The 24,016-nt window shown below is 41.0% G+C and overlaps 2 protein-coding genes and 1 long non-coding RNA gene across 3 annotated transcripts in view; 2 read left to right on the forward strand and 1 right to left on the reverse strand.

The window, feature by feature from the left end:
* LOC116837970 (iron-sulfur cluster assembly 1 homolog, mitochondrial) overlaps positions 1-3,114 on the forward strand; it is a 21,805-nt gene extending 18,691 nt beyond the window's left edge. The window contains exon 4 of the mRNA XM_032802917.2: positions 474-3,114. Coding sequence (XP_032658808.1) covers positions 474-622 — 149 coding nt within the window. The 3' untranslated portion in view covers positions 623-3,114. The remainder of the gene's footprint in view (positions 1-473) is intronic.
* Positions 3,115-11,630: 8,516 nt separating this feature from the next.
* Positions 11,631-13,118, reverse strand: LOC142047058 (interferon beta-like). Its single transcript, XM_075067524.1, has one exon. The coding sequence runs from the start codon at positions 12,707-12,709 to the stop codon at positions 12,134-12,136; it is 576 nt and encodes a 191-aa protein (XP_074923625.1). The 5' UTR covers positions 12,710-13,118; the 3' UTR covers positions 11,631-12,133.
* Positions 13,119-20,876: 7,758 nt separating this feature from the next.
* LOC142047059 (uncharacterized) overlaps positions 20,877-24,016 on the forward strand; it is a 12,431-nt gene continuing 9,291 nt past the window's right edge. Inside the window, exons 1-2 of the long non-coding RNA XR_012656203.1 lie at positions 20,877-21,479; positions 21,602-21,687. This is a non-coding gene — a long non-coding RNA (uncharacterized LOC142047059). The remainder of the gene's footprint in view (positions 21,480-21,601; positions 21,688-24,016) is intronic.

Here is a 24,016-nt window from a genome sequence, read left to right on the forward strand (position 1 = left end):
GCATGACTGTAATATATCATATGCATATGATAGAGTATTAATTAATACCTGTATTACTAATAAATGTGGCGTTTTGCCTTAATCCCCCTGAAAAGATCCCGTATAGTACTTTGAGTACAACATCACTATTTAAAATTTACATCTTATTCCAGTCTGTGGGAATGTCAAAGCTGCACTTTATCGCACAGTTACACAAATACATTGGCATGACCCCTCATGAAGTGTAAATAAGTATACCATTATATCAGTACTCAACCATTTACAGTTAGCAAGTGATAGTAATCTCAACTTTGAGTTCTTTAGCAGAGGCAAGAAAAGAATGAATATCTTGAAAGTAAGAAAATGCATCAATAATTTCAGTGACAGACCTCAGTTTTTAGCTTCATTTTATATCAGTTGTGTTACAGTACAATCTGGTAGATAAGACCTGTGTCAGATTACATAACAGTTGTTTTGTTTTTGTCCCATTCAAGGAGTCAGAGTGTTTATTGAAAAGAAAGCACAACTGACACTTCTAGGAACTGAAATGGACTATGTAGAAGACAAACTATCCAGTGAATTTGTTTTCAATAATCCAAACATCAAAGGAACATGCGGCTGTGGAGAAAGCTTTAATATTTGAAATCTCAGGACTATTACCTTGGCTTTTAACACCATGAAACACTTCTTCATCAGTGTGACTTTTTAAAGCTGTCACATTTCTTTCAGGTTTTTAGGCTTTGTAAAGTGTGGCTGCATTTCAAGGAAAATAAAGTGAATGCATTTTGGAAATGTAACCTGTGTGTTAAATTTCAGCACTGGTGTATTTATGCAGTAATTTGGGGTGAATTGGGCTCTAGACAGTAAGAACAGCTAGGCGCAGTAGCACTTCTGTGTTTTTATATGTGAAGGGAAATAAATCTCAATATTGCTCCTTTTGTCATTTTCCTCTCCTTCATCCCTAACAGCCCCCCAAAAAGTGTTCTGTAAGGACACACTCTGTATGCATTCTGCTTTAATTAGAAGAAAATGGTAAAATAAAATATATGAATAGGTTTCAGAATTAACTTACACTCATTTAAAAAGAACACACACACATCTGACAGGTTTCCAATGTCTTCACCCCTTGATGCTTTATGGATTTACTGGTGGTCTGTTCTCAAAAAAAAAATGAATAAGCTCTAAGAGAGAGGAAATCCCCCCTTCTAATGCTAAAATTTTCATATGTTATGTCACCAACCATGGTTACATGTTGGAATGAGCTAATTCAAGTCTCCAAAGTTATGCTCACCCTTTCATTTTGAGTTATCTTAGTGCCTGTATAAATGTTTGTCCTTGCTACAAGGAAAGGAAATCTTTGTTGCGGGCAAGAAGACAAGTAGTGTGGTGTTTAAGAATAATGCAACATCTTCAACCATTTGAATTTAAGGCAGAATGTGCACAGGCCTCCTTTTCCGACATCCCATTTTTCTGTCTTTTCCCCCAGTTGACCAAGACAGCAAAATTCCTAAACTGCTTCCAACCTGGTACATGTATGTATTCCCCCTATGCTGTCTGGTCATTGAAGAAGGAAATTGTTTTATGATGGTAGAAGGATTTTTGTTACTTTCTGGTGGTCATACTCATGACTGACTTTCTGTCACAGCTCAAACCTCATTGGTAACTTGAGTAGATGTTAGGTTTTCCCTGGTAAGGTTGACTCTAAATTCTGTTCAACAGTTGTTTGAGGTGAAGGTAACTTTGTAAAAGGAAAATTCCACTGTAGTTTAAAAAACACTAAAGAATCTTTGACTTGTATAAAATCAATGAAATTAGCTTTTTTATTAAACTGACACCAGGCATTAATTTAAGGGAAGAGAAAACCTATTGCTTGGAAGAAGCCATTTGCTTCGATAGAAAGAAACTAGTTTTATTTCCCTCTTGCACATTAAGATCCTTCTGGCTACACACTAATCTTCCCAATGTGTATCATTCTTCAGCACCTCCTCCGCAACTACTCCGGTATCGGTAAATATCTCTCCAGGCTTTCCGGAAAGCCAGAGTAATTTAAGTGTCCATGTATGCACCAAGCCACTCACTTGTGCAGCTTACAGGAGGAGTAGAGAGGGGAAGAAGCTATTGTTACTAGAATAGTTGAGCTGAAAGTTGGCCAAAAAGAGTGCGGGGGGAAGGGGAGGAGATGGAAGGGAGCTCACAAGGAGTACCTGAATCCTGACTTTAAATAAGGAAGGAGTTGGAGTGGTTGAAGGAGATGGGACTGAATAAGGCATAAAGCTTGGAGATTGACTATGTGGGGTGAATTCATTCTGGAGAGCTGTTTATTGGTACTTGAGAGGGAGAACTGTGGACTGTTACCTGTTGAGGGAGTGGAAATGCAGCTAGAACTGGCTGAGGGAGGAGGAGATAAATCTGGCATCCTCCCTGCAGTAGGCAGCACAGCCCACAAGAATAAAAGGTTGAAGCTTCCACATGTATTGCTTAATTAATATTCATACTTGAATTTTAATTATTTTGTAATATATGCAATTTTGATGTAAAAACACTGGAGTTCTCCTTTATTCAGCTGTCATACACAAATAGTTGCTTTATTATATATAGTAGTTATAGAACAGTAACAAAGTATATAGGGAAAACCTGACAACAAGCACAATAGATTTGAATTTCTAATGCCACAGTCCTCCAGTCCTGCCAAAAAAATCAAGTCTATGTGGTATTGTAGAGCTAATGTCTAAAAGAGTCCCAATGATAGACTAATGCTCTCATTTGCAAATCTATTCTATACTGGAAAGTTTAAAAAAATAAAAAAAAAGAAGAATGTAACAGGTGGTTGGTAAAAGTGCTGTCCCTGTATTCACTCTGTGTTTTGAGTTCTTGAGGGCTTTTGCATATTCATGGATTCCTGTATATGCTCTATGAGTGAAAGTTCATACTTTCATATTCTATGAAATAGTCTCTGAAGAGAGTTGTCATATTTACTAAAGCACCTAACGCACAATCTATTAAAAGTACGTTTATGTAAATGCTAGTAACTTATGTATGAATATAGTTTTGTTAATCAGTCCATCTATAACGTGTGCAATACTGTATGTAGAGTTCTCAGCTGTAATAAATAACTGCCTGTTGGTAAACATTAAATACTCTCGTTTTGCACAGCTGTAACAAATGAGCACTTCAGGCTAATACAAGTAATTCTGTTATAGCATAACATTGTATAGTTTGTAAACTGATGTTCACTGAGGAATATTCACTTCATGTTTTCTAAGTACTAATAACACTGGAAACTGCAGTAGGTATGTAATAAGAATGTCAGTTTTAAGTATAAAAATGAAAATATTTTGCTAGTCTCAGAATATACATCCATTGAAGTCCTCTTTATACCTTAACGGGAAAAGTAGGGTGATAAAGGATAATTTAGTTTTTTGTTAAACTGTTCAACTTTCTCTCTTAAGGCTGAAATTCAAGCAGACAGATGTTTTTTTAAAATGTCTACCTGCCAAATATATATATCATAGATTCCCAATGACCCCCTAATCCTGCTTATCAGATGTGGCATTGTGATAGAACCCATCCAGTGTCGTCCTCCTTTTCTGCACTGTGCTAGTATTAGTTCATACAGTTAGTTCTTTAATTATTGTGTAGATAAAAATGTATTTTAAGTGGTCAGGCACCCACACCTGCGGCTTAAGCAATGTGGCAGAAGCAAAATCCTTAGGATTCCAAACATGCTTTTTCTACAAAGCTTCATTGCTACTTAATGGCAGGCACTTCTGGTGCCTGTTTTGCCTCAGAGAGGGACACATCCCCAAGTGATGTTACATATGTCACTCCTCTGGACAAATTCTGTGTCCTCCCCCCCAGTACTTATATTCCTTCCCACCCTGGTATATTCGACACATTGAGGTGTGCAGCCCATTTCACATAATCCTGCATCAGCAGGAGACAGACAGCTGCTGGTTAGGCACCGAGGGGAATCTGTATGGACAGTCCCCAGTAGTGAAGTTGCCTGGATTTATACATTTAAAACTTAATAAAAAAAATTAAATTTGCTATATGAATAGCAACATTGTTAAATGCCAGGTATTTCAGTATAAGGGCAAATAGTGATCAATTTGACCAAATGAAATATAAAGTACTTTCAACATATACAATCCCTATAAAATTTAAAAGGACATTGGGGTGTAATTGGATTTCAAATTAGTGTTTTTAATTAAAAAAATCCTGACATTCTGTCATTGCATAAGGTCTTGAAAGTGAAATTGTCTAGAAACAAAAGATTAATGTTCTTTCATCACATAAGATCAGAGAAATACAAAAGGTAAACAGCATATATGATAACGTGTATTAGATTTTTAATTCCTTTCAAATTTTAATTCCTGGCATGCCGGCTGCGTCACACCAGCTGACCCTGACCCCAGCCCCAGTCCCCCTCTCACTGGCCAGAGCAACCCTAGCCCTTCTCCCTTTAATAGGTTAACAGTTTAAATGATATAATTTTAGTTGTTTAAATGGTTAACTTTTTAAACAATATTTACATCCCTAATACAAACTGATGTAGTGCAACAAGCAGTTCTAGAGTGAGCGTTATCATGGGGATCCTGCACAGAGTAGGTAAGTTTTCAGAGTTGTGTTGAGGGAGGGCAACTTGGTGTAAATTAAATAATGTGAGGTTATTCTGGGTATAAAGGAGACAAAAGGAGCAGATGAGCACATGCATGGGTGGAGTGAAGGTAGTGGTGCAAGAAGGAACTAAGTCGGAGATGTAGAAAGGAGAAGAGCTGTACAGTGCTGAGATCGTGAGGGAAGAGAAACTTCAACTGTATGGTGAAGAGACTGAAAATGTATGCACAACTGAAGTAAGCTGAGTTTTTAACCATTAAGCCCCCTTCCTCATCAGCTATAACTGATCATTTTCGTAATATAGGGTACTTAGGTGAGAACCAATACATATATTTCCAAATAAAATAGTGTTCAACAATATCCTTTTAGTTCCTTACCATTAAGCCAGGATTCGAAGGAAAGAAACAAGCATATATATGGAATGTTCCGTTGTAAAAGAAGAGGAAAAATATTCACTTAGCTGTAGTACCACCTGTCTCCCCAGTGGGGACAGCACTGTGAGCAGTAAGAGTACATTTTCATCCTCTCTCCCCTTGAAAGACAACAGAAAGGTCAAGCCAAAGCATTCTTATCCCTCTGCTGTGCACATATATTGGCCAGCTCTACCAGGCTGCTGCTATCATTCAGCTAGTCCAGAGAGTGGATCCCTGACTGCACTACTTGGTGTGCTGATAAAAACGCGTGTTTTTGGTTATTATCATCTTTGTTTCTTGTTTTCAAATATTAAGACCAAGATTTTCACGCACTTGCATGTAGGCAATTGTGCATGAATGTGTGCCTAATTTGTACACATAAGTACAGTAAAATCATTTGCAAGTGAGCAGTAATTAGGTACCATAATGATTGGCACCAAATTTGTTAATTTCCAGGCATTAGATTGGAACTATTAATTTTTCTGTCTCTTACATTTTTCATTGCTAGAAAGGGAAGCTGTCATATTTAACCGCTGTAATCAGTACCCTTACAAACTGTAACTGTTAAGATAAACAGCAAATATTCAGCTGACACTTTCTCCAAATGCAGGGATCCTCACATACAAACCAAACAGCAGGTTGAACCTGCTGCAAAGGTGAAAGTAACTAAGAGTGGGGTTGTTTTCTTAAACCAAGGCACAGGTAGGGCACAGCCTTGCTGGTACAAGTAACTAGTTTTAAGGTTTCAGAGTTGCAGCTGTGTTAGTCTGTATCTGCAAAAAGAACAGGTATGCTTGTGGCACCTTAGAGGCTAACAATTTTATCTGAGCATAAGCGAACATGAAACAATGGGTGTTACCATACACACTGGGTGTATGTAGATCTCTTCCTACTGTATTTTCCACAACATGCATCCTATGATGTGGGCTGTAGCCCATGAAAGCTTATGCTCAAATAAATTGTAGTCTCTAAGGTGCCACAAGGACTCCTTTTTAGTTTTAAGGGGAACTCCTGTGCTAAACACAAAATAAGCCCTCAGAGCTACACAGTGATACACACACCGCGTCTGCGGTGTCATACCCGTTTGCACCCTGGACAAGCTTCTGTGTAAACGCAGCGGAAAGCTGAGAAGCAGTGGTGCCGCCCGGAGCCGCCTGGGCAGTAACTCCAGGGGTAGTGCTTTAGTACTGGCAGGGCGGGAGGGGAGAGCTGCCTTCGTCGGCCTTGGATCGCACGGCAGCCGCCTCCCCCGTCCCAGAGCGGCCAGGTCGGGGGGGCCGATCAGGAGAAGGGCACTGGGCTGAGCGGCCCAGGCAACGGGACTGACGCAGGCGCAACCTTCCCCGCCGCCAGGGGGCTCCCCGCGCCGCGCTCTGTGACGTCCCCGGGAAGTCACTGGCCCCGCGGAGAGCACGGGCCGGGGCACGCGCTGCAGGTGGGGCCTGGGCCCGTTCTCAGGTGCTCCGCTGGGAGCTAGTTCTTGCTCTTGAGGGGTTGCTGCTGATGAGGTTTGTTTGCCATGGTTTTAACGCTCTTTTTTCCCACTGGAAATCCCCCTGCCTGGTCCTCTCTCTCCGCGGAGCCGACTGTCTAGCCAGCTCTCTTTTCCCCACAGCAGTGGCTCTCCACCTTGCCACGCTCCTGTACCCCTTTCAGGAGTCAGGGTGTCCTTCAGCCTTCCTACCGCCGTGTTCCAGCTCACTTACCAAATCAGACATAGCAATACCAAAGTGGCACAGTCCCGCTATTACCGAACGATTGCCGACTTTCTCATTTTTATCATGTCATTATAATATCAATCAGTTGGACTATAAATATTGTACTGTACTTACATTTCAGTGTATAGTATATAGAGCAGTATAAACAAGTCTTTGCATGACATTTTAGTTTGCACGGACTTCGCTAGTGCTTTTTACTAGTCCGTTCTAAAACTAGGCAAATATCTAAATGAGTTGATGCACCCCTGGCCCCTGGAAGGTTTCTGTGTACCCCCAGGGGTATGTGTACCTCTGGCTGAGAACCACTGCTTGGACTCCCTCTGTAGATACCCTGACTTCTCTTCTCCTGCTGCTCACAGACTTTTTCCTTATGGACCGTGCTCTCCCTCTTCTGCTGTCTTAACTGAAATGTCTTGAAACAGCAACTTGGTTGCAAGAGAAGCTCCTAGAAACATAATTTCCCTGAAATGTTAGAAATGTTGCCTCTCTTTGGCCTGTCCTTTACATTGATCCAGTGTTTTGCATTGCTGAGGCAGACAGAGCTTGGGATTCAGTGTGGTAGGCTCTGATGTGCAGTTACCCAGGAAGAGGCAATGCAGGGATTCTGATGCCTCCGCAAAACTGATGGTCTTTTGCACATTTTCATGAGGCTGGGTGTGATGCAAACACGGTAGTCCCCTAGAGCCCAAGCAGTGCTAGCTAACTGGTTGTAGACAGGAGGTGGTAGTGAACGCCTGGAATTGTTATGGTCAACTTTAGTTTTAGCGTAAACTGGGCAAAGCTTCCATCATTCTTACTGGAAATAATTCAGACTACATATAAGCTCATTCAAACCTCTCGTTATATTCCCAATCCGGAGACCAGCACCTGTCTGGATGAGCTATAAACTGTAAGCGCGCTATTCTGCAGCGGTACCTGAGCAACTGAAATGGCTCAGAAGGCACTGATTCAGTTTCTTGTGTGTGTTATGTCCTCTCATGAACACTGTCCTTTTTCCCAACGAAAAATATATTTAAAATGCCATTAAGGATGCTACACAAGCTAGAAACATCCTATGAAGCTGCAACCACGCACAGGGGAGGGGTCATCTCTAGTAAGGAGATGTTAGTTTCATTCTCTGGGCCGATTTAAGAAGTTTTCTGCTAAAATTGTGGTGGTGATGTTTATAGTGTGGATATCTGTACTCCAGGAACTAGGTTGAGACAGTCAGCTTATTATCCGTTGATCACATGGGATGCGTTCAGACTGTAAAATTAGAGGTGAATCATTTCACAGTATCAGTCCCTTATTCGTGGCCTGCCTCAACCTTTTTCTTTCTGAGCTTCCCCCACCCCCCAACATGCTATAAAAACTCCATGGCCCACCTGTGCCACAACAACTGTTTTTCTGCATAGAAAAGCCAGGGCTGGGATTAAGGGGTAGCAAGCAGGGCAATTGCCCAGGCCCCCACATGAAGTTGAGTTCAGGCATGGCAGGGCTTAGACTTCCTGCCCTGGACCCCAGAATATCTAACACTGGTCCTGCTTGGTGCACCTCCTACAACCTGCTCACAGCCCCCCGGACCCCTGGTTGAGAACCACTTCCCTAGACAATTGTGTTCATTTCTGGATATTTTAGTGCCAGAAAGGCAAAGACAAATTCACAGAAGAGTAGGAAAAATGATTAGAGAACAGCAGGAACTGACATATGATGATTGTTTAAACTCGGGCTGTCAAATATTTAAAAATTAAAAAAATTCAATGCGAAAGTAAAAAAATTAATCACAGTTTTAATCACACTGTTAAACAATACTAGAATACCAATTTAAATGTATTATAAATATTTTGGATGTTTTTCCACATTTTCAAATATTTTGATTTCAGTTATAACATAGAATACAAAGTGTATTGTGCTCACTTTACATTCTTATATTTTAGGTGACGTTGTAAATTAGAAGTGGGCAGCATTATCTCCTGTAAATGTAAATAAAGTTGTTTGTATTTGCGATTGGCAGAACAAGAAGTATTACTGAGTGGAATTGGAACTAAAGGTTTACATTGTTTTGTTTTTGAGAGCAGATATATAAAAAAAATTTCTACATTTGTAAGTTCCACTTTCATGATAAAGAGATTGCACTACAGTACTTGTATGAGGTGAATTGACAAATACTATGTAGAAAATGTAGAAAAACATCCAAAAATATTTATGGTAAGTTTAAATTGATATTCTATTATTGTTGAACAGAGTGATTAAAACTGATTAATTTTGATTAATTTTTAATTGAGTTAATTTGTTTTGAGTTTATCGCTTGAGTTAACTGCAATTAATTGACAACCCTAGTTTAAACAGATACACTTTGGCAAAATGGCAACTATAGAAAACAAAATGACAGTCTACAAGTATAGGGAGAGTGCAAATTTTAAGGAGGGAGGGGAACTGCTTAGGGTGGGAAAAGAAAAACCAGAAACATTGGCTGGAATGAAGAAAAGGAATATTTGGAATTTTAGGATAAACTTCTTGACACTGAGATCCACTGAACTGGAATAATCTCCTAAAGAAAGTGGTAGATGCCCTATCTTTTGAGAACATTTAGAACTATGTTGGACAAAGCACTGGAGATGTCCTTCAGTGGCAGAAGAATGGAACACTTCTAACGTGTATATGACTATTCCATCACGAAACCGTCAAGCCATCTTCACATTTTTCTCATTTCATCCCACTCTTCTACCAGTCTTTAGCCCTGTAAATGCTCAGGGCCGCCCGGGGGGGGGGGGGGCAAGTGGGTCAATTTGCCCCAGGCCCTGCAGGGGCCCCCACGAGAGTTTTTCAGGGGCCCCGGAGCGGGGTCCTTCACTTGCTCCATGGGCCCTGGAAAACTCTCGTGGGGCCCGGGCCCCTGGAGCTTCTTCTGCTCCAGGTCTTCGGCTGGGGCGGAAGGACCCCCCACCAGCGAATTGTCGCCAAAGCGGGACCCACCGCCAAAGTGCCGGGTCTTCGGCGGTAATTCGGCAGCAGGGGGCCCCCGCCCGCAGGTCCTCGGGGCACTTCAGCAGCGGGTCCTGGAGCGGAAGGACCCCCCGCCACCAAATTACCGCCAAAGCGGGGGCCCCCCGCCGCTGAAGACCTCAGGCCCCCTGTATCCTCTGGGCGGCCCTGGGGGAGGGTGCACTTGACCCAGCTATCAGGAGCTATACTATCTGGCACACAAGAATGAATTTAGTCTAGGCTGGGCACATACAAAGGAGTCAGCTGCGGGGAAGGAGAGGACATGCAAATCTGCTGGGAATGCGTGTGCACACACACTTAAAGGGGGGACAATTGCTTGTAAATATATTGTGAAGACATGCTGGATACATAGAATCGTAATTGATTTTAGATTGGGGTGTGGAATGCAGGCTGACCTGATTTTGCGGGGGCATAGATAGGCTGGTTACAAATGAGTTTAATTGGTGTGTTTTTGGCAGGGCATGCAAACTTGACTGGTAGGGAGAGAACACCAAACTAGCCTCTCCTTACATAACCATTTACTACACCAACCATTTACAACTACCAGTGTTGGGAAAAAATAATCTAGTAAAGGGTAGAAGAGGAAAAAGGAGTAGAGATCCGTGTGGTCTGTTACAGTGGAAAGACTAATTATTACACAGTTAATATTTTTTTTCATATGGAAGACCAGTGAACTTGAGATTCATCAGTGTATTTAAGTGTGTTCCCAGCTTGAAGCACGAACTTCAGTGGGATGAGTCTCATATGCTCAAGTGCTTTCTGGAACTGGAGTTTTAAGGATTAACAATTACAGAGTTGGAGTTGGTTTGGTTTGGGGTTTGTTTTTGTTTATATAGGTGTTTTAATACAAATCACTACAGTTGGAGGCTCCCATTTTGTATGATATAATATTTTATTTATAGGCAATAAATACCTATGATGTCATAAATAAGAATCAATAAATAGTAGACTGACATAAATATAGTGTTACAGATACAGTAAAATGATCTGAATATATTTCCACAATGCACAAATAGAATAAATAGTAGCAACAGCTTTTAAAATTCCACTGCATCTTGTTTTACATCATGTATAAAATATTAATTTATTTCAGTTAATATTTTTAAAAGGTTGGTATTTTAATATCTAAACTTCTTTGTGAGTTTGTCCTATAGTTGAAAACTTTCTAATTCTACTTGGATTCTCTTGCCAGCACTGAGGCTGAACTGCTTCTTTGCTAGGAAATAACTGATATCTCTTCACTTTCATCCTGGTAAGCTGAAAGTCCTTTCTTCCTTCCTGGTTAGAGAGTCTCATCTTCCATCATTGGAACGAAACATGTCTTCAGATGCCCAGCTGGCTGATGAGTCTATGTTGGACTCTCTGAATGGAACTCCCATCTCAGGTAGCTTGGGAGAGATTTTTGCAAAAGCAGCAGGAAATGTGTTGGAAGATTTCCTGGATTGTCACCGGGGCATTTTCCTGCAGGGACCCTCAGAACTTGAGAACCTCTTGCTGCCACCTGAAATCGCTCTCTTTGTTCTGACATTATAGGAAAATTATCCACACCTCTTTATTTGGAAGCTGTTCCAGTTCACATGTGTTATGCTGTTTAACTGTGGTTATACTGCATGTTACAGTTCAGAGGTGAGATTTGATCAGAGAAGAGTTGAACCATAGAAATATATAGCAAACACATAATGTCAACAATGTTTAAGGTCCAACCCTTTCTTTTAAAATTCTTAATTGTCTTGAAGCTTTTTTGCATCAGTATCCTTAATTCTAAGCATTTTAAACACAGTAAATGAACAGAAAATTATCACATAAAATGTAGTTTGTGCAGCTGGAATTTCATAATAGAGTGAATGTATTGCATAATACGTCAAGCATTATGGAGTGTTAGAAATGACTGTGGGAAGAATCAGCAGAGAGGAGAGATTCCACTGCATCCGTCTGTTTTAACCTCAGTAGTTGCGGCATCCAGAGCTGAAATGAAATAGGAAATAGTTGAAACACAAATGGAAAAAATATAATTTTCATTGAATTGATCTCAATAAATTAAATAAAAATATCTTTTCCACACATAAGCTCGCAAGTCATTTAGTATGTAAATATTTTTTAAAAGTCACTAGGAAGCTTCTCAAACCTTGGAATGCTAGAAATAGTTCTCATGGGTACAGATTAATTAATAGCAATGATGATAATCATAGAAACATACTACATATGTCGAAGTCAAAGTACTTTGTGGTGTGGGAGGGAGGAAAGTATCATTATCTGATGACCAAAATGCTGGTGAGGTGCCTGAGGATTCCATATATGTGTACTTTGTTGCTTTTTACAGATCCAGACTAACACGGCTACCCCTCTGATATAACATATCCAGCTGTAAAAATTATACTAATCTTAGGTCATGAACTCCAGGGGAAAGCTTGGTACTGTACCTTAGTTACTAAGGCTTCTAGTGAGTTTCTCAATCAGTACAAAACATCTGGGTATTTCCATGAGAATGATCTCCCAGGCACACAGGCTGTATTGCTTTTCTTTCAGGAAAGCATCTATCCCCTGAAAGTATTGTTTCACTCTCCGACTGGTGTTCTGGAGGTCCTCACTTTCTAGGTTGGTTAAGTCCTTCTCCATCTGTGCTCTCATACATGCCTCCAGCCGCTGAATTTGCTGGTAAAGTCCATTTTGGAACCTGACTATAGAAGTCCCATCCCAGGTACTTTGGGTGAGGTTTTTGCTAAAGATGTTGAAGATCTCTTGGAGGATCGCTTGGATTGCCACCTTGGCATTCTCCTTCTGAAACAGTGGGAGCTGGGAAACTTCCTGGGTCGGCTTGAAAGCTGCCCTTTCATGTATGCATTGTGAGGGGAAATTTCCACTCATTTTCTTCAGAAGCTCCAAGCTCTCTTTGTTCACTTTGTTCTGCTGGAAGTGAAGCATGGTACAGAGCTGAGATGAGATTTCAGTGGAGAAGAGCAGTATGAGGCAAACATGCAGCAAACACCTGGAGGTCATGATGATGTCTATACAGTCCTTTTCTTTGTGTGGAACCTTGAGCCTGGAGTTTGTTGAGGGTCTTGTGTAGATTGTTGTGTCTTTCCTTCATGTCTCTGAATTTAAGTATTTGGTTGGAGAATTTTCTGTAATCATTTTCTGTTTACAACATTTTCCTTCTTGGAGGTTTCAGAGTTTTTCTTTCTGTTTTTCTTGCTGTTTTCTAGTTTTTACTACATTTCCTCCTTTTTTGTGAAAGTGACCACCTGTGACAGTACACAACCTTGTTAACTCATATTGGATCCACACACATACAGCCTTTTTATCATACATTAATTTTTATAATTTAAGAAGATCATCCACAATTCCAAAATGGTACGGAAAAGACCTCCAGTTCATCAGCCCGTGCACTTTCTATTCATAAACTCCTTCATTTAAGAGACAGAAATAGTTTAGGAATATTTAAAGGTTGCTAGACATGGAAGAAGTAAATATGGGAGGAAAGGGTTAGTCCGTCCAAAAATATTGGCAAATCTCAACTTTAACCATTTCTTCCAATTTAGAAGGCACATTTAAAATGTAGACAGCACAAACCATCGGTATTTTCCTTCTGAGAAAGCACAGGAGCTAGCATGCTCTGAGAAAATGAAGCCTTAACTCATTGTTTATTTCCAGGTCTTTATATACATACTGTAGCTGATGAATAGTTGCAGTTGGAAGGTGTGAATACCATGTCCTGTTGATCGCTCCAATAGTGACAATAGTGAAAAATTGAGACTAATTTATAAAACAGGATGAGCAATTAGTATAGTAACATGCTAGAGAGGTACCCACATGGATGACTATGATTTATAATGTGGTCAGAAGGAGGTTATGCAGAGAAGTCCTATTATGTATTTTTTACCAATTGTGTCCCTGGGATGAAAGAATTCAAATAATTAAAAAAAAAATCAAATTCAGTGTTCACCATTTTTGCTGGTTCCTTCTCTTTTAACATTTGCATTCTCCTCCGCTTGGGCAGGGAAATTCTTCTAGTTTATTTAATTCTCTTCACTTCCTGTGGTCACATTTCATTTTCTGGTTCTCAAGCCCTAGCACAGACTTTTGTGCTGGAGTTTCCATCATGGCAGGGAAATGTGTTTTAATTCAAGAAGAAAACACTGAAATTAAAAAAGAAAAAGCACATGAAAAAACCATGAAAACATTTTTGTGCATACTAATTTGGTTACAGTCTCCCAAGTCTTCCTGCACTTTTATAAGAAATTTGAGATTTTAGCTTCAAATTTTTGAAAGACACTCTCGAAAGCAGAGAAAATAGACTTACCAGAGCCCCCAGATTGTCCTGGGTTATGCTCCCCATTCTCCCATGACTTTCCAGGAGTGTTGGGCATCTGTATTCCACACCAGAGTGAAATCCCAGGGGAAAATGTTGCAGGGTACTGAAAGTAAACGCAGTATATGAATGAGACCATTCTTTTTGTCGCTCTTATGACTTGAAGCTTTCCACCCCCGGCACCCATTGTTCTAGCCTGGGGCAGCCCTGGCAGGGTGGCTGTAATGGAACCACACTGATAGGGACCGGAAGGCATGTCTGACTAGGCCCTAGAAGTGATTCAGCCACTCGGGTGCTCTGTGTGAAATGATTTTGTGTTCTGTGCAAAAACCATCGCATCATCTATTTCTGTGATGAAAGCGTGGCAAACTATTTCCTCCTGCCTGCTAGTGAGATGATAAGGGTGAGCTTAAGTAGGGATGTATTAGTCGTGTTTTCCTCCCTTTTTGTCTACCTGTGGTTGACTTTCCCGCAGGAAGACCTAAAGTCATAGATGATGGATAACATCACATAGCTCTTAAGTACATTAAAAGATTCTTCTACGTAGCACAGCTTAAAAACAATGTGATGGAATGATTGTCAGGAGGTTCTCCTCTGCACTATAGGGGTAATGAAAAAGTTAGACTTTGAAGAAGAGTTTGTTTGGTTCCCAGGTGCAATATGACTAGGTTAAGGCCCCACTCCAGCCACTCCTCATAACTGAGGTTCTGTTTCAGCATGTTGCTGTGGATATTCTGGTCCTTTCCATAACAAGACACCCAGAGGAAAGCTCTACATACTGACTTGCTTGGCCGCAAGGCCAGGGCCACTGCTGCTTCTGACCGACAGTTTCATAAAGATGTGTTCAGCTATTGAGGGTCTAATCCTCCCAGAAGAAATGGAACATTTTCATGGTGTGAAGTTCTGTACCTCCACCACTCAGGCAGTGCAGCTCCCCTTCCACTCTTAGAGCCATAACTGAGTCCCATATGTATATATTTGTTATAATATTACATTGGCCGTGAAGCATCACTTTATATTGCATATGCTACATTGTACATGTACATTATACTTAAGATCATATTTCCTTTTGTAAAGATGTAACCACCTTATGTAAAATTGAGCAAAATGCTTAAAACAGTTCAGGCACATTATGTGAGGAAAATATACACACTGAAAATGTGTTGCGGTTACAGAAGTCTTTCCCAGGCCTATCTCCTTCAGTCCTGCATCTCAGGATATAAGATACTCTAGATCTGCTATAAGCTGTACAAAAGGAGACTGTCTCTACATTGTAAATAGATGAAGTGGTCTTGCTTTTCTTGGGCAAGACCTCATAAGATCAGATGACATATTCTTCAATTTTGCTCAGTTTTGCTGTGTAAAAGAATGAAAGCTGGCACCTCCTAGAGTAGAAAACCTCCCGAACATTTTAGAAACTAGTTAACCACTATATTAAGTCACACGTGCTGCCCTACTCTCTGTTTATAAACAAGAGCAGAATATAAGCAGAATAGCTGTGCTGTGCTGAGAGCAGGGTGTGTGCTGGGAAGTCTCTATGCCCCTTGGACTCTGTCGTGCCTTTCTCTGCAACAGAATGGAGGGCTGCGGGTGTAGCCACTAGACAGGTCTGTGCTGCAGTAGATGACAACAAATGTATGAGGTGTACAGGAACCCCATTTGTCTGTACCATGAGAGCATCAGTGCAGCTATTCCATGCCAGCCCAGCAGGCTAAGGGGTTAAATATTCCACCCAAAGCAAGTTTTTTTAGCTTTGTTGAGCGGTGGCACCATTTGGCCCCATGTGTTCTGTATTTCTTGCCTCATTTTCTTGCTAAGGATATTTGCATATCATAATCTTCCCCTTTCTCTGACCTCATAACTTCCATAGCAAGTTGTTTATAATGTCATAAGCAGTGATGATATGTGGTAGATAAGCAGGAGTAGATGAACTTAAGATCTACACTGTATAGCAGGTTTTCAAGCTTAAGAAAAAAAAGCTCGTGTTGATTTGTTTTTAATCCTTATTTACAATCTTTTACCAAATTTTTCAAATGTACTTGAACACATTGGATTAGAATGAACAATCCTGGATCCTTGGATAATTAGGGTAGTTTAATGACTAATAGCAATGGAAATCAAGTGCTGTACCTAACAAAAGCAATAACTGGGAGTTCTCAGGACTAGGCAGATACAGGGCCAGAATAAAGTATAGTGATCCTTTCCCCAAGTACAGGGTATATATCTAGTGCTCAAGATAATGTTAAAAGATGCAGTCCAGGTGCCCCAGACTACTACATTGCCCAAGGAAATGTGGTTCACAAACAAGGGGGCAAAGCTATGCACCAGCTAGTGCATTCCAAGTTGCTAATACATAGTCGTCATCTTCTGCATAGAAGCACAATGTATGTGCGTGGCCATGACCAAATGCTGCTTGTTTGACTAATGGCAAAACTGTCAATTCCATATCCATGCCATCTTATTTTATCCTTTTGTCTGACCACTTTTCCTTGCTTAACTCTAAAGCAAAGATGAAGCAGAGTGCATGCTAGCTGTTCTGAAGCACCAAGGCAAATCAGTTTGATGTCAAAACTGCAAAACTGATATGGAGCGAGGCTAACCCAGGTAGGATCCCATACTTTATTGCATTCTATAATGTGCTACACAGGATTGAAAATGGTGGTATATTACCCTATAATACAAACAAGTAGCATCGTGATTTTTCTGTATTTCCCAAACTTGGATGACCTGCTGAGGGGGGAAATTGCTCTAATGAAAACACTAGAGATTAGCATATAAAATGTAGACACTTTACTTTGACAGAATGGCCAAGAAAAATTTTGGGCCACCCAAAGCATAGAAGCAACTTGATGTAATCTCTCTTCAAGCAGGCCATTTTAACTCTTCACTTTTACATACTGTCTTCAGAGGCTTTATGTAAACTCCCCATCAATAATGACTAAACTGGGGAAAAGCATAGGATAGAAAAAACAGGTGTATATCATCCAAATAGACTGTTGTTGCCATATTCTGTTGGCATCTATAGGAAACCAAGAAAGTCAGCAAGGCCAGGGGTGGCACCAACTCTTTTCATGAAAAAAAAAATCCCATTTTTAGACCTGCTCATGAGATTTTGGCTACTTTATAACTGGACCTGGAAGAAGCACTCCTACTGATTTTTGAATCTTTTTTCGATTCTTAACCGTGGAGGAAATTCATATCCCACCTGTCAAAAAACACAGAAAGCGAAATACATATTTTTCCTGTGGTGGTTTCTTTTCACAATTTTTAGTGTCTTTTTTCTTCATGTTCATCCCTGTATATTTATACAAGGCACCCAGTTTACTGTTCCACCGTTTTTGTTTTGGGGAGGATATTTTCTCCATTCCACTTGACACTGTAATGTTTATTGTCCTGCTATATGGGGAGATTTCAGATTTCAGAATCAATAAAGTGCCTTAAACCACTATTGCTTATTGCTAAGAGCAGCCAAGTCAGCAGGCCATGAAGTAGCCATACAATAGCCTTAGCTTGACCAAGGCTGGGGGGGGGGGGGGGCATTTGGGTGCCACAGAAAGGATAGTTTTACCCATGTCCTTCCTGATAAGAATTGTGTTGAAGTTGCTGATACATACATTTTAGAAGAGTAGGATGTGCCCTCAGGAATATCTATTAGGACCTCAAGCCTGCAAACTCTGGGAAAAACCCACACCTGGTTAATCAGTAATCAGAAGAAAACCTCTTGGTTGACCACTGAAACTGCTTGCTTAACAAATTTTCTTCAAGGGACGTGTCATTGTGTTACTAATGTATAAAATAAGGGGAAAAGTTTGAGGTAGTGGGACTCTTCAGGATGGGACTCTCCCTCTGGATGCATCTTGTGTTCCCCACTGGCAGATGGGCTGCTGCTTAGTTTTAAGTGAAAACATTCTTGTGTTGTCCTGGTTCTGCCAGCAGTCTATCGATCGGACGGCCGTGTCTCCCCAGATTTATTTCCTGACACCACCTCGCACAGAGTAAAAGTTACCAAGAGCTTTGAGTTGAAAGAACCCGGGTAACACTGCCACCATCATAAAAACTGTTTCACAAAGCTAGAGATTTTCTAAAATGCCAAATGCTGTTGAGCTGTCCAGTCCATAAATATCTTTTAGGAAAATAACAGATCTTCAAACTAGGTCTAAATAATTATCTTCTATATTTCCCTTACGCCTACTGTTCATCTCACAATTATGGCACCACAACAAAATTCATGGTATATTTCCCACATTATTTCTTCTCTTTTTCCTCTCTCTTGATCTGTGTCAAGCTTGCCTGTACTTTTCCTTTATGGACAGCTTCATCTCCCTGTTAGACCAAAACTGTGCTAGATAACCTGTAAGGGCCATCAAATAAACCCCTTTAATCCTAATTTCCCTTGAGGGACTTTCCAACCTTGGGGAACTTTTTGGCTAAAAGACAAGCTCATCTTGGCCTATATTCATCTGAATGTCTGATAACGTGGCAACCTTTCAACACAACTAATTACACAAAAGAACAATTTCATACCTAGGAGGGTGATTGGTTTCAATTACTTGACTGTGTACTCATGCTGGTGATGGTCAAATGCACAGATATTTACAGCATGTATGCAACTGACATTGGCAAAATAATAAAATGTTAAACTGTCTTCTATGTTGAAATGTTATGACTTTCAAAAAGATATGCTAAATATGCGAATCAGAATGCATCGATTCTCCCCATGTATAAATCTGTATGGTGTAAATCTGCTCCTTGAACATCTGTCAGATACTTCTTTGTATAATGTATGAGAAAATGTAAGTGCACTGATATGACACACAGGCTCACAACACAGACTAACGTACAAGCAGAAGGACATAAATAGACAAGGCAGAGGTGCTATAGTTGTTACCTACACACAAAAACTTACATAAGGTAAAGAACCACCACAGGGTATGGCAAAGGTGATTGTCACAGGAATGATGTTTTTCATGCTCCTACTCACAAAGTAAAACATACTCTTCAGTCTAGATTTGTTTTTATTCAGGTCAAGGAAAAACATCAAAGAAAGGGCTTAACCTTAAGAGGCACTAACCGCTTTCTGCAAGGTCCTGAGCACCCTGATCTCCCACTGAACTAGTGGGTGCTCAGCACGTCTCAGAATTGGGCCCGAAGACTGAACAAATAGAAATTTTTCCACAACAGAGAAAACACAGTGACTGTAACATGCTGCCTCTTAAGGACAAGATGGTAGCTGCATTAGACAGGGAGAAAATCTACTTTTAAAAGTGTAGTATTTAGAAAACAGCCTTTAATTCACATTGCTACATGTAGAAAGAATAGTTAGACCTAATAGGCAAGATTCTTCCTGCCCTATTTACACTGAGTAATACCTCACTCTCCTAACACTGATTTCAATGGGGGTTGCTTGTGGGGTATTGTACTAGTCAACATAAGGGTGGCAGAGTCTGGCCCAACATGAGAACAATGGGCCAGATACTCAGCTCATGGAATGCAGCATGGCACCATTGGCTGGCCAAATATCATTAGAAGAATCCAGAGTAGAAGTCAGTTACAGAGATTGGTGTAAGAGGGTCAGAGCCAGAGCCTGACAATAAAATTCATATATATATATATATATGGAGAAATAGAGAGAGAGAGATCAACACTCAGAGATCATCCAGAGCTCTGAGATAATAATAGAGAGCCCCTGACTAAGCCAGCCCTGATTACAGAATGGGCCCCACCTGAGAGAAATTAGGTGATTTCAGGTTTAACTGCTGAGTGGGCCCAGCTGAGGAAGGGCTGGAGGAAAGAAAATTCTGGGAGTCAGAAGATGCCTTCAGGGTTTTGAGTGAGTAAGGAGGCACCTGGGATAACCAGGGAACAGATTTGGAGACCTAGAAGGGAAGGAAAGAGATGAGGAAGGAAGGAAATAGCGCAGGGAGAACTGCAATATGGGTAGAGGATTTGATGTAGCTGTGCAGTACAGGGCCCTGGGCTGGAACCCAGAACTGAGGTTGGGACTGGATTCCCCTACCAGCCCCAAGGAAGTGGTGTACAAGGGTAGCTGAGCCCAGCAAGGGTGCTACAGGCTGAATGTGACCTTGCTGAAGAAGAGCTGTGGAGAGGGTGGAAGCTTTTTATTTCTGTTAGATAGTTTTGGTCTTTAGTTTGGATAGCTGACCCTGGAAGGAATGGGCTAAAGACTGTGCCCTGGCTGGAGGGATGAGTTATGTGAAAGAAACCACCACAGCCCCAGAGTGACTGTTGACAAGGGCTGCTACCCCACAAGGAGACTGTGATGCCATGCCTGGCCATGAGGAAGTGCATCGTGGTGAGTAAACCCTGTTACCATGCTTTTTCTTACATTACTTTAACTGCAGCATGTCTGAAACAACTATATTTTTGTAGTTTTCCTTGTTCACTGTCTCTTTTCCTACATCTCATGGCAAGTGCTGTATCTCAGCCCTAGTCTACATCCAGCTCCTACTTCCTTCCAAGGCCAGTCTCACTGGTGATAGCACCTTTGGCAAAGAGTAAACGACTGACTGTCCTTGGCCACTTTGATATTGTGTGAGTACATGTGTTGCCAGACCCCCATCTGCAGAAGGGGTTCTTTCAGCAGCAAATTAATATGAAGTGATTTACTTTGCCCATATTGGATCCAAGGTAAGGGAGTGAGAGCAATAACTGCAGGTTCCACTTGCATTTGAAATTTTTATTTCCATATTCCATAAGTCCTTTGGAAGAAATTTCATACAAAATGAAATCAAAGATTGCCTGCTTGAAATTTCTTTTTTGGATGAGATAAGTATTACTGGTAAGATTTGAATTTACTTAGCTTCTGGCCTAGCCCAAATGTGGTGTCTTTTTATTTTTTTATTCTACATAGATTATGCTGTCTTGGAACAATAAATAAACTTCAAACTAGAAAAGGCACATTCTGTGCATTAAGGGCTGGCTTCCTCTCCCCTTTACTTTCACTGAGCAGTACTTTTACTCCACAAGTCATCCCCCTGACTTCAGTGGGAAACTTTACAAGTAAGATGCTAAAAGTGTGTGCTGTAGCAGCTTTGATCCCTTGTTGCCACTTTTTCAAGAGCTCAGTTCCCATTTGGGTGCTTTAGTGAAGTGGCCAGACTTTCAAAAGTGCTCCATACCTGCCTGCTCCCACCATTGTAGCCTTTTGAAAATCTGATGCTAAATGTTTGTCAGTGCCCTAATTATGTTCTTCAAAGGCAGACAGAATGTGGGATCTTTTATGGTAAAACAGTTCTGAGACATAGCTCAGGGTAATAGAACAGACTTGATGCTGCAATTCATCTAATTAAAATGATTCTAGTCATTTCCTGAACTACATTTCCCAGGATTATTTCAACCTAAGAGCAGAACTCTTCCTCTTCCCAGGTATAAATGCCAAGCCCTGGAAAGTCTTGATAGAGGGTCTTAAACAGCGTAGTGTAGAGACCATCCAACCAGGTATGCATATATGTCTAAATGACTCCGTTCCATTAGCCCCAATTTAGCTACTCCCTCCAAAAACTGTGTACTTTAATTTTTCCTGTAATTATATGCTTTCTTAAATACTCCTTTTTTACCAGTTCACTAGCTGTCTGAGGTCATGACCTGCATGGTTCAGGATTGCTTGTGTGTTCGTCACTCTCAACATGCTGGACAGCAAAAAGAAGTAAGGGGATGGGGTGAAGCAGAACATATCCATGCAGACATCAGTTCATTTCTATACATGCATGTGCCTATTCCATACACACAGAGGAACCTGAGATCACCTGACTAGTTTGCTCACTGGCATAGCAAGCTGTGATTCCCCAAACTAGAAAATAAATCCAAATAAAGGATCACATCCTCCCCATCTAATTCACAAAATAGAAGCACTAGGTAATTGTGCAGCTGGTGCCATGTCCAGCTGCTGCAGAGTATGTATCTACCCTAGCCATGAGTAAAATCACCATCCCCATAGTACATTATGTAGGTGGCCAACACCATTATTAAAAAAACAAAACAAAAAAAGAATTGTTCGTTGATGTATAGAAAATGAGCCCTATGGAGTGCATTGTGTATTTATGGAATGGGACACATTTTGAAGTTTGCCCCATTGTCCTCTATTGGGAGCAGGCCTTCAAGGATATTCCAGCATTTTATTTTGTAAAATATATGGGCTCTTCCTGATCTTCAGCAGAGGAATGCTCCACAGGCAAGGGATCTCAGCTCCAGAGGGAAGTGTAACTTGAGCAGTGAGTGTTGTTTTTTCCCCTGCAAGCTCTGTCAGTCATATTTTTTTGTGTGGATTGGTGTTCTTGAAGGGTTGAACAGAGCCCCTGATCTAGTTCCCATTATTGGAGCTTTATAGATTAGGGCTAAGACCTCAAAGCAAATCCTGCACTGTGGAGACACTGCATTGCTGCTGTCAGGAGTAGTTCCAGCATGCTGGACCAGTTGAAGCTTCATCTAGATTGGGCTGATTGAGGAAGTTGAGCGGATGGTAAAGGCATGTGTTGCTGCAGCCAGGTCTTCATCTGGGATTGGCAGGGGGATTGTTTCCTGCTTCTGTTGTGCATTCCTGGAAGTATAAAACAAAAATCAGTTTCTTTACTGATTGTTTTTCCCCTCAATTTAACATACACATGATAACTTGTTGTAAGGAGTTAGGACAACTCACCTTGATGGTGGCCCTTCTTGACATGCAAATATTTTATTTATAAAAGTAGATATTTTTGTTACTGACTTTCTGGGAAGGACTAATGGACAGGCAGTAGAGACTGAACAGGTGGAGCCAGTATTTCAAAGCCAGTAAATAAATTACCTATCTGCTTTAGAAGTACGTTTTAGTTTCCTCTTTGAGTGCTAGCTAACAGATCTTTTATGGCCAAATCTCAGCATTTGCACAAAGTCTTATGCAAATCCAGAAACTACATGTAACTGACCAATTTGCCATGCACATAAATCTGCCTACAAATGTTGAGGAAGCCTTTAAGGAGGTCTGTTAAACATTTGGCCCTGAGAATCATACAAGAAAGGTAAAAATGTAAAAGTTTTTCCACTTATTTGTAGCAGATTGCTTCTCTAATGTCCATGTCCAGCATATGTACGTGTGTCTTTATGATGACAGTTAAGGGACTGGGTGAATCTGCTTTAAATAGCAAAATCTGTTGGATAGAGGGACGATGTCCATAGCCTCTGTTTGCCTGAAGCTGGGAATGAGTGATTGGGGTAGATTACTTGATGATTACCTGTTCTCTTCATTTCCTCTGCGGCACCTGGCATTGGCCACTGTTGGAGGACAGGGTACTGAGCTAGATGGACCTTTGGTCTGACCCAGTATGGCCATTCTTATGTTGAATAAGTTTCATAAAGATGTGTTCAACTATTGAGGCTCTTATCGTCACAGAAGAAATGTAACATTTTTATGGACTCTCTGCCTGCAAGGGTTTCACTACATAGTTTGTCTTATTCAGCTGCTTGATGACCTTAAAGGGCCCATCCCAGGCAGCCTGTAGTTTGCTCTTTCTGACGGGAATGAGAACCATCACGCTTCCCTTGGGCCTAGGGTAAATTCTTCCTGGCCAAGTCCATGAGCTCAGCGAGCTTTTCCAGGAAAGTGAGTCCATATTCCAACTCTGATTTTTCCATCAGGGGAGGCCTTCCCCTCTGTCAAGGTATTTTTCCCCCAGTTTGAACTTTAGCGTCCAAAAGTGGGGACCTGCATGGACACTTCTAAGCTTAATTTGTAGCTTAGATCTGATAGCGCCACCACCAGCCAAAATATAGTGTTCCCCCAAAACCTTCCCTGGGAAACCCAAGACCCAAACCTCTTGGGTCTTAAAACCAGGAGAAATAAACCATCTCTCCCCCCCCCACCCCGCTTTCCCCCTCCCAGACTTTCTTCCCTGGGCTACCCTGAGAGGCTCCACTGATTCAAACTCCTTGTATTTTAAAACAGAGAGGAATTAACCTTCCCCTCACGCTCCTTTCCCCCCACCAATCCCTGGTGAGTTCAG

Source organism: Chelonoidis abingdonii, chromosome 6, assembly GCF_003597395.2.
Source record: "Chelonoidis abingdonii isolate Lonesome George chromosome 6, CheloAbing_2.0, whole genome shotgun sequence".
Classification (NCBI taxonomy): Eukaryota; Metazoa; Chordata; order Testudines; family Testudinidae; genus Chelonoidis; species Chelonoidis abingdonii.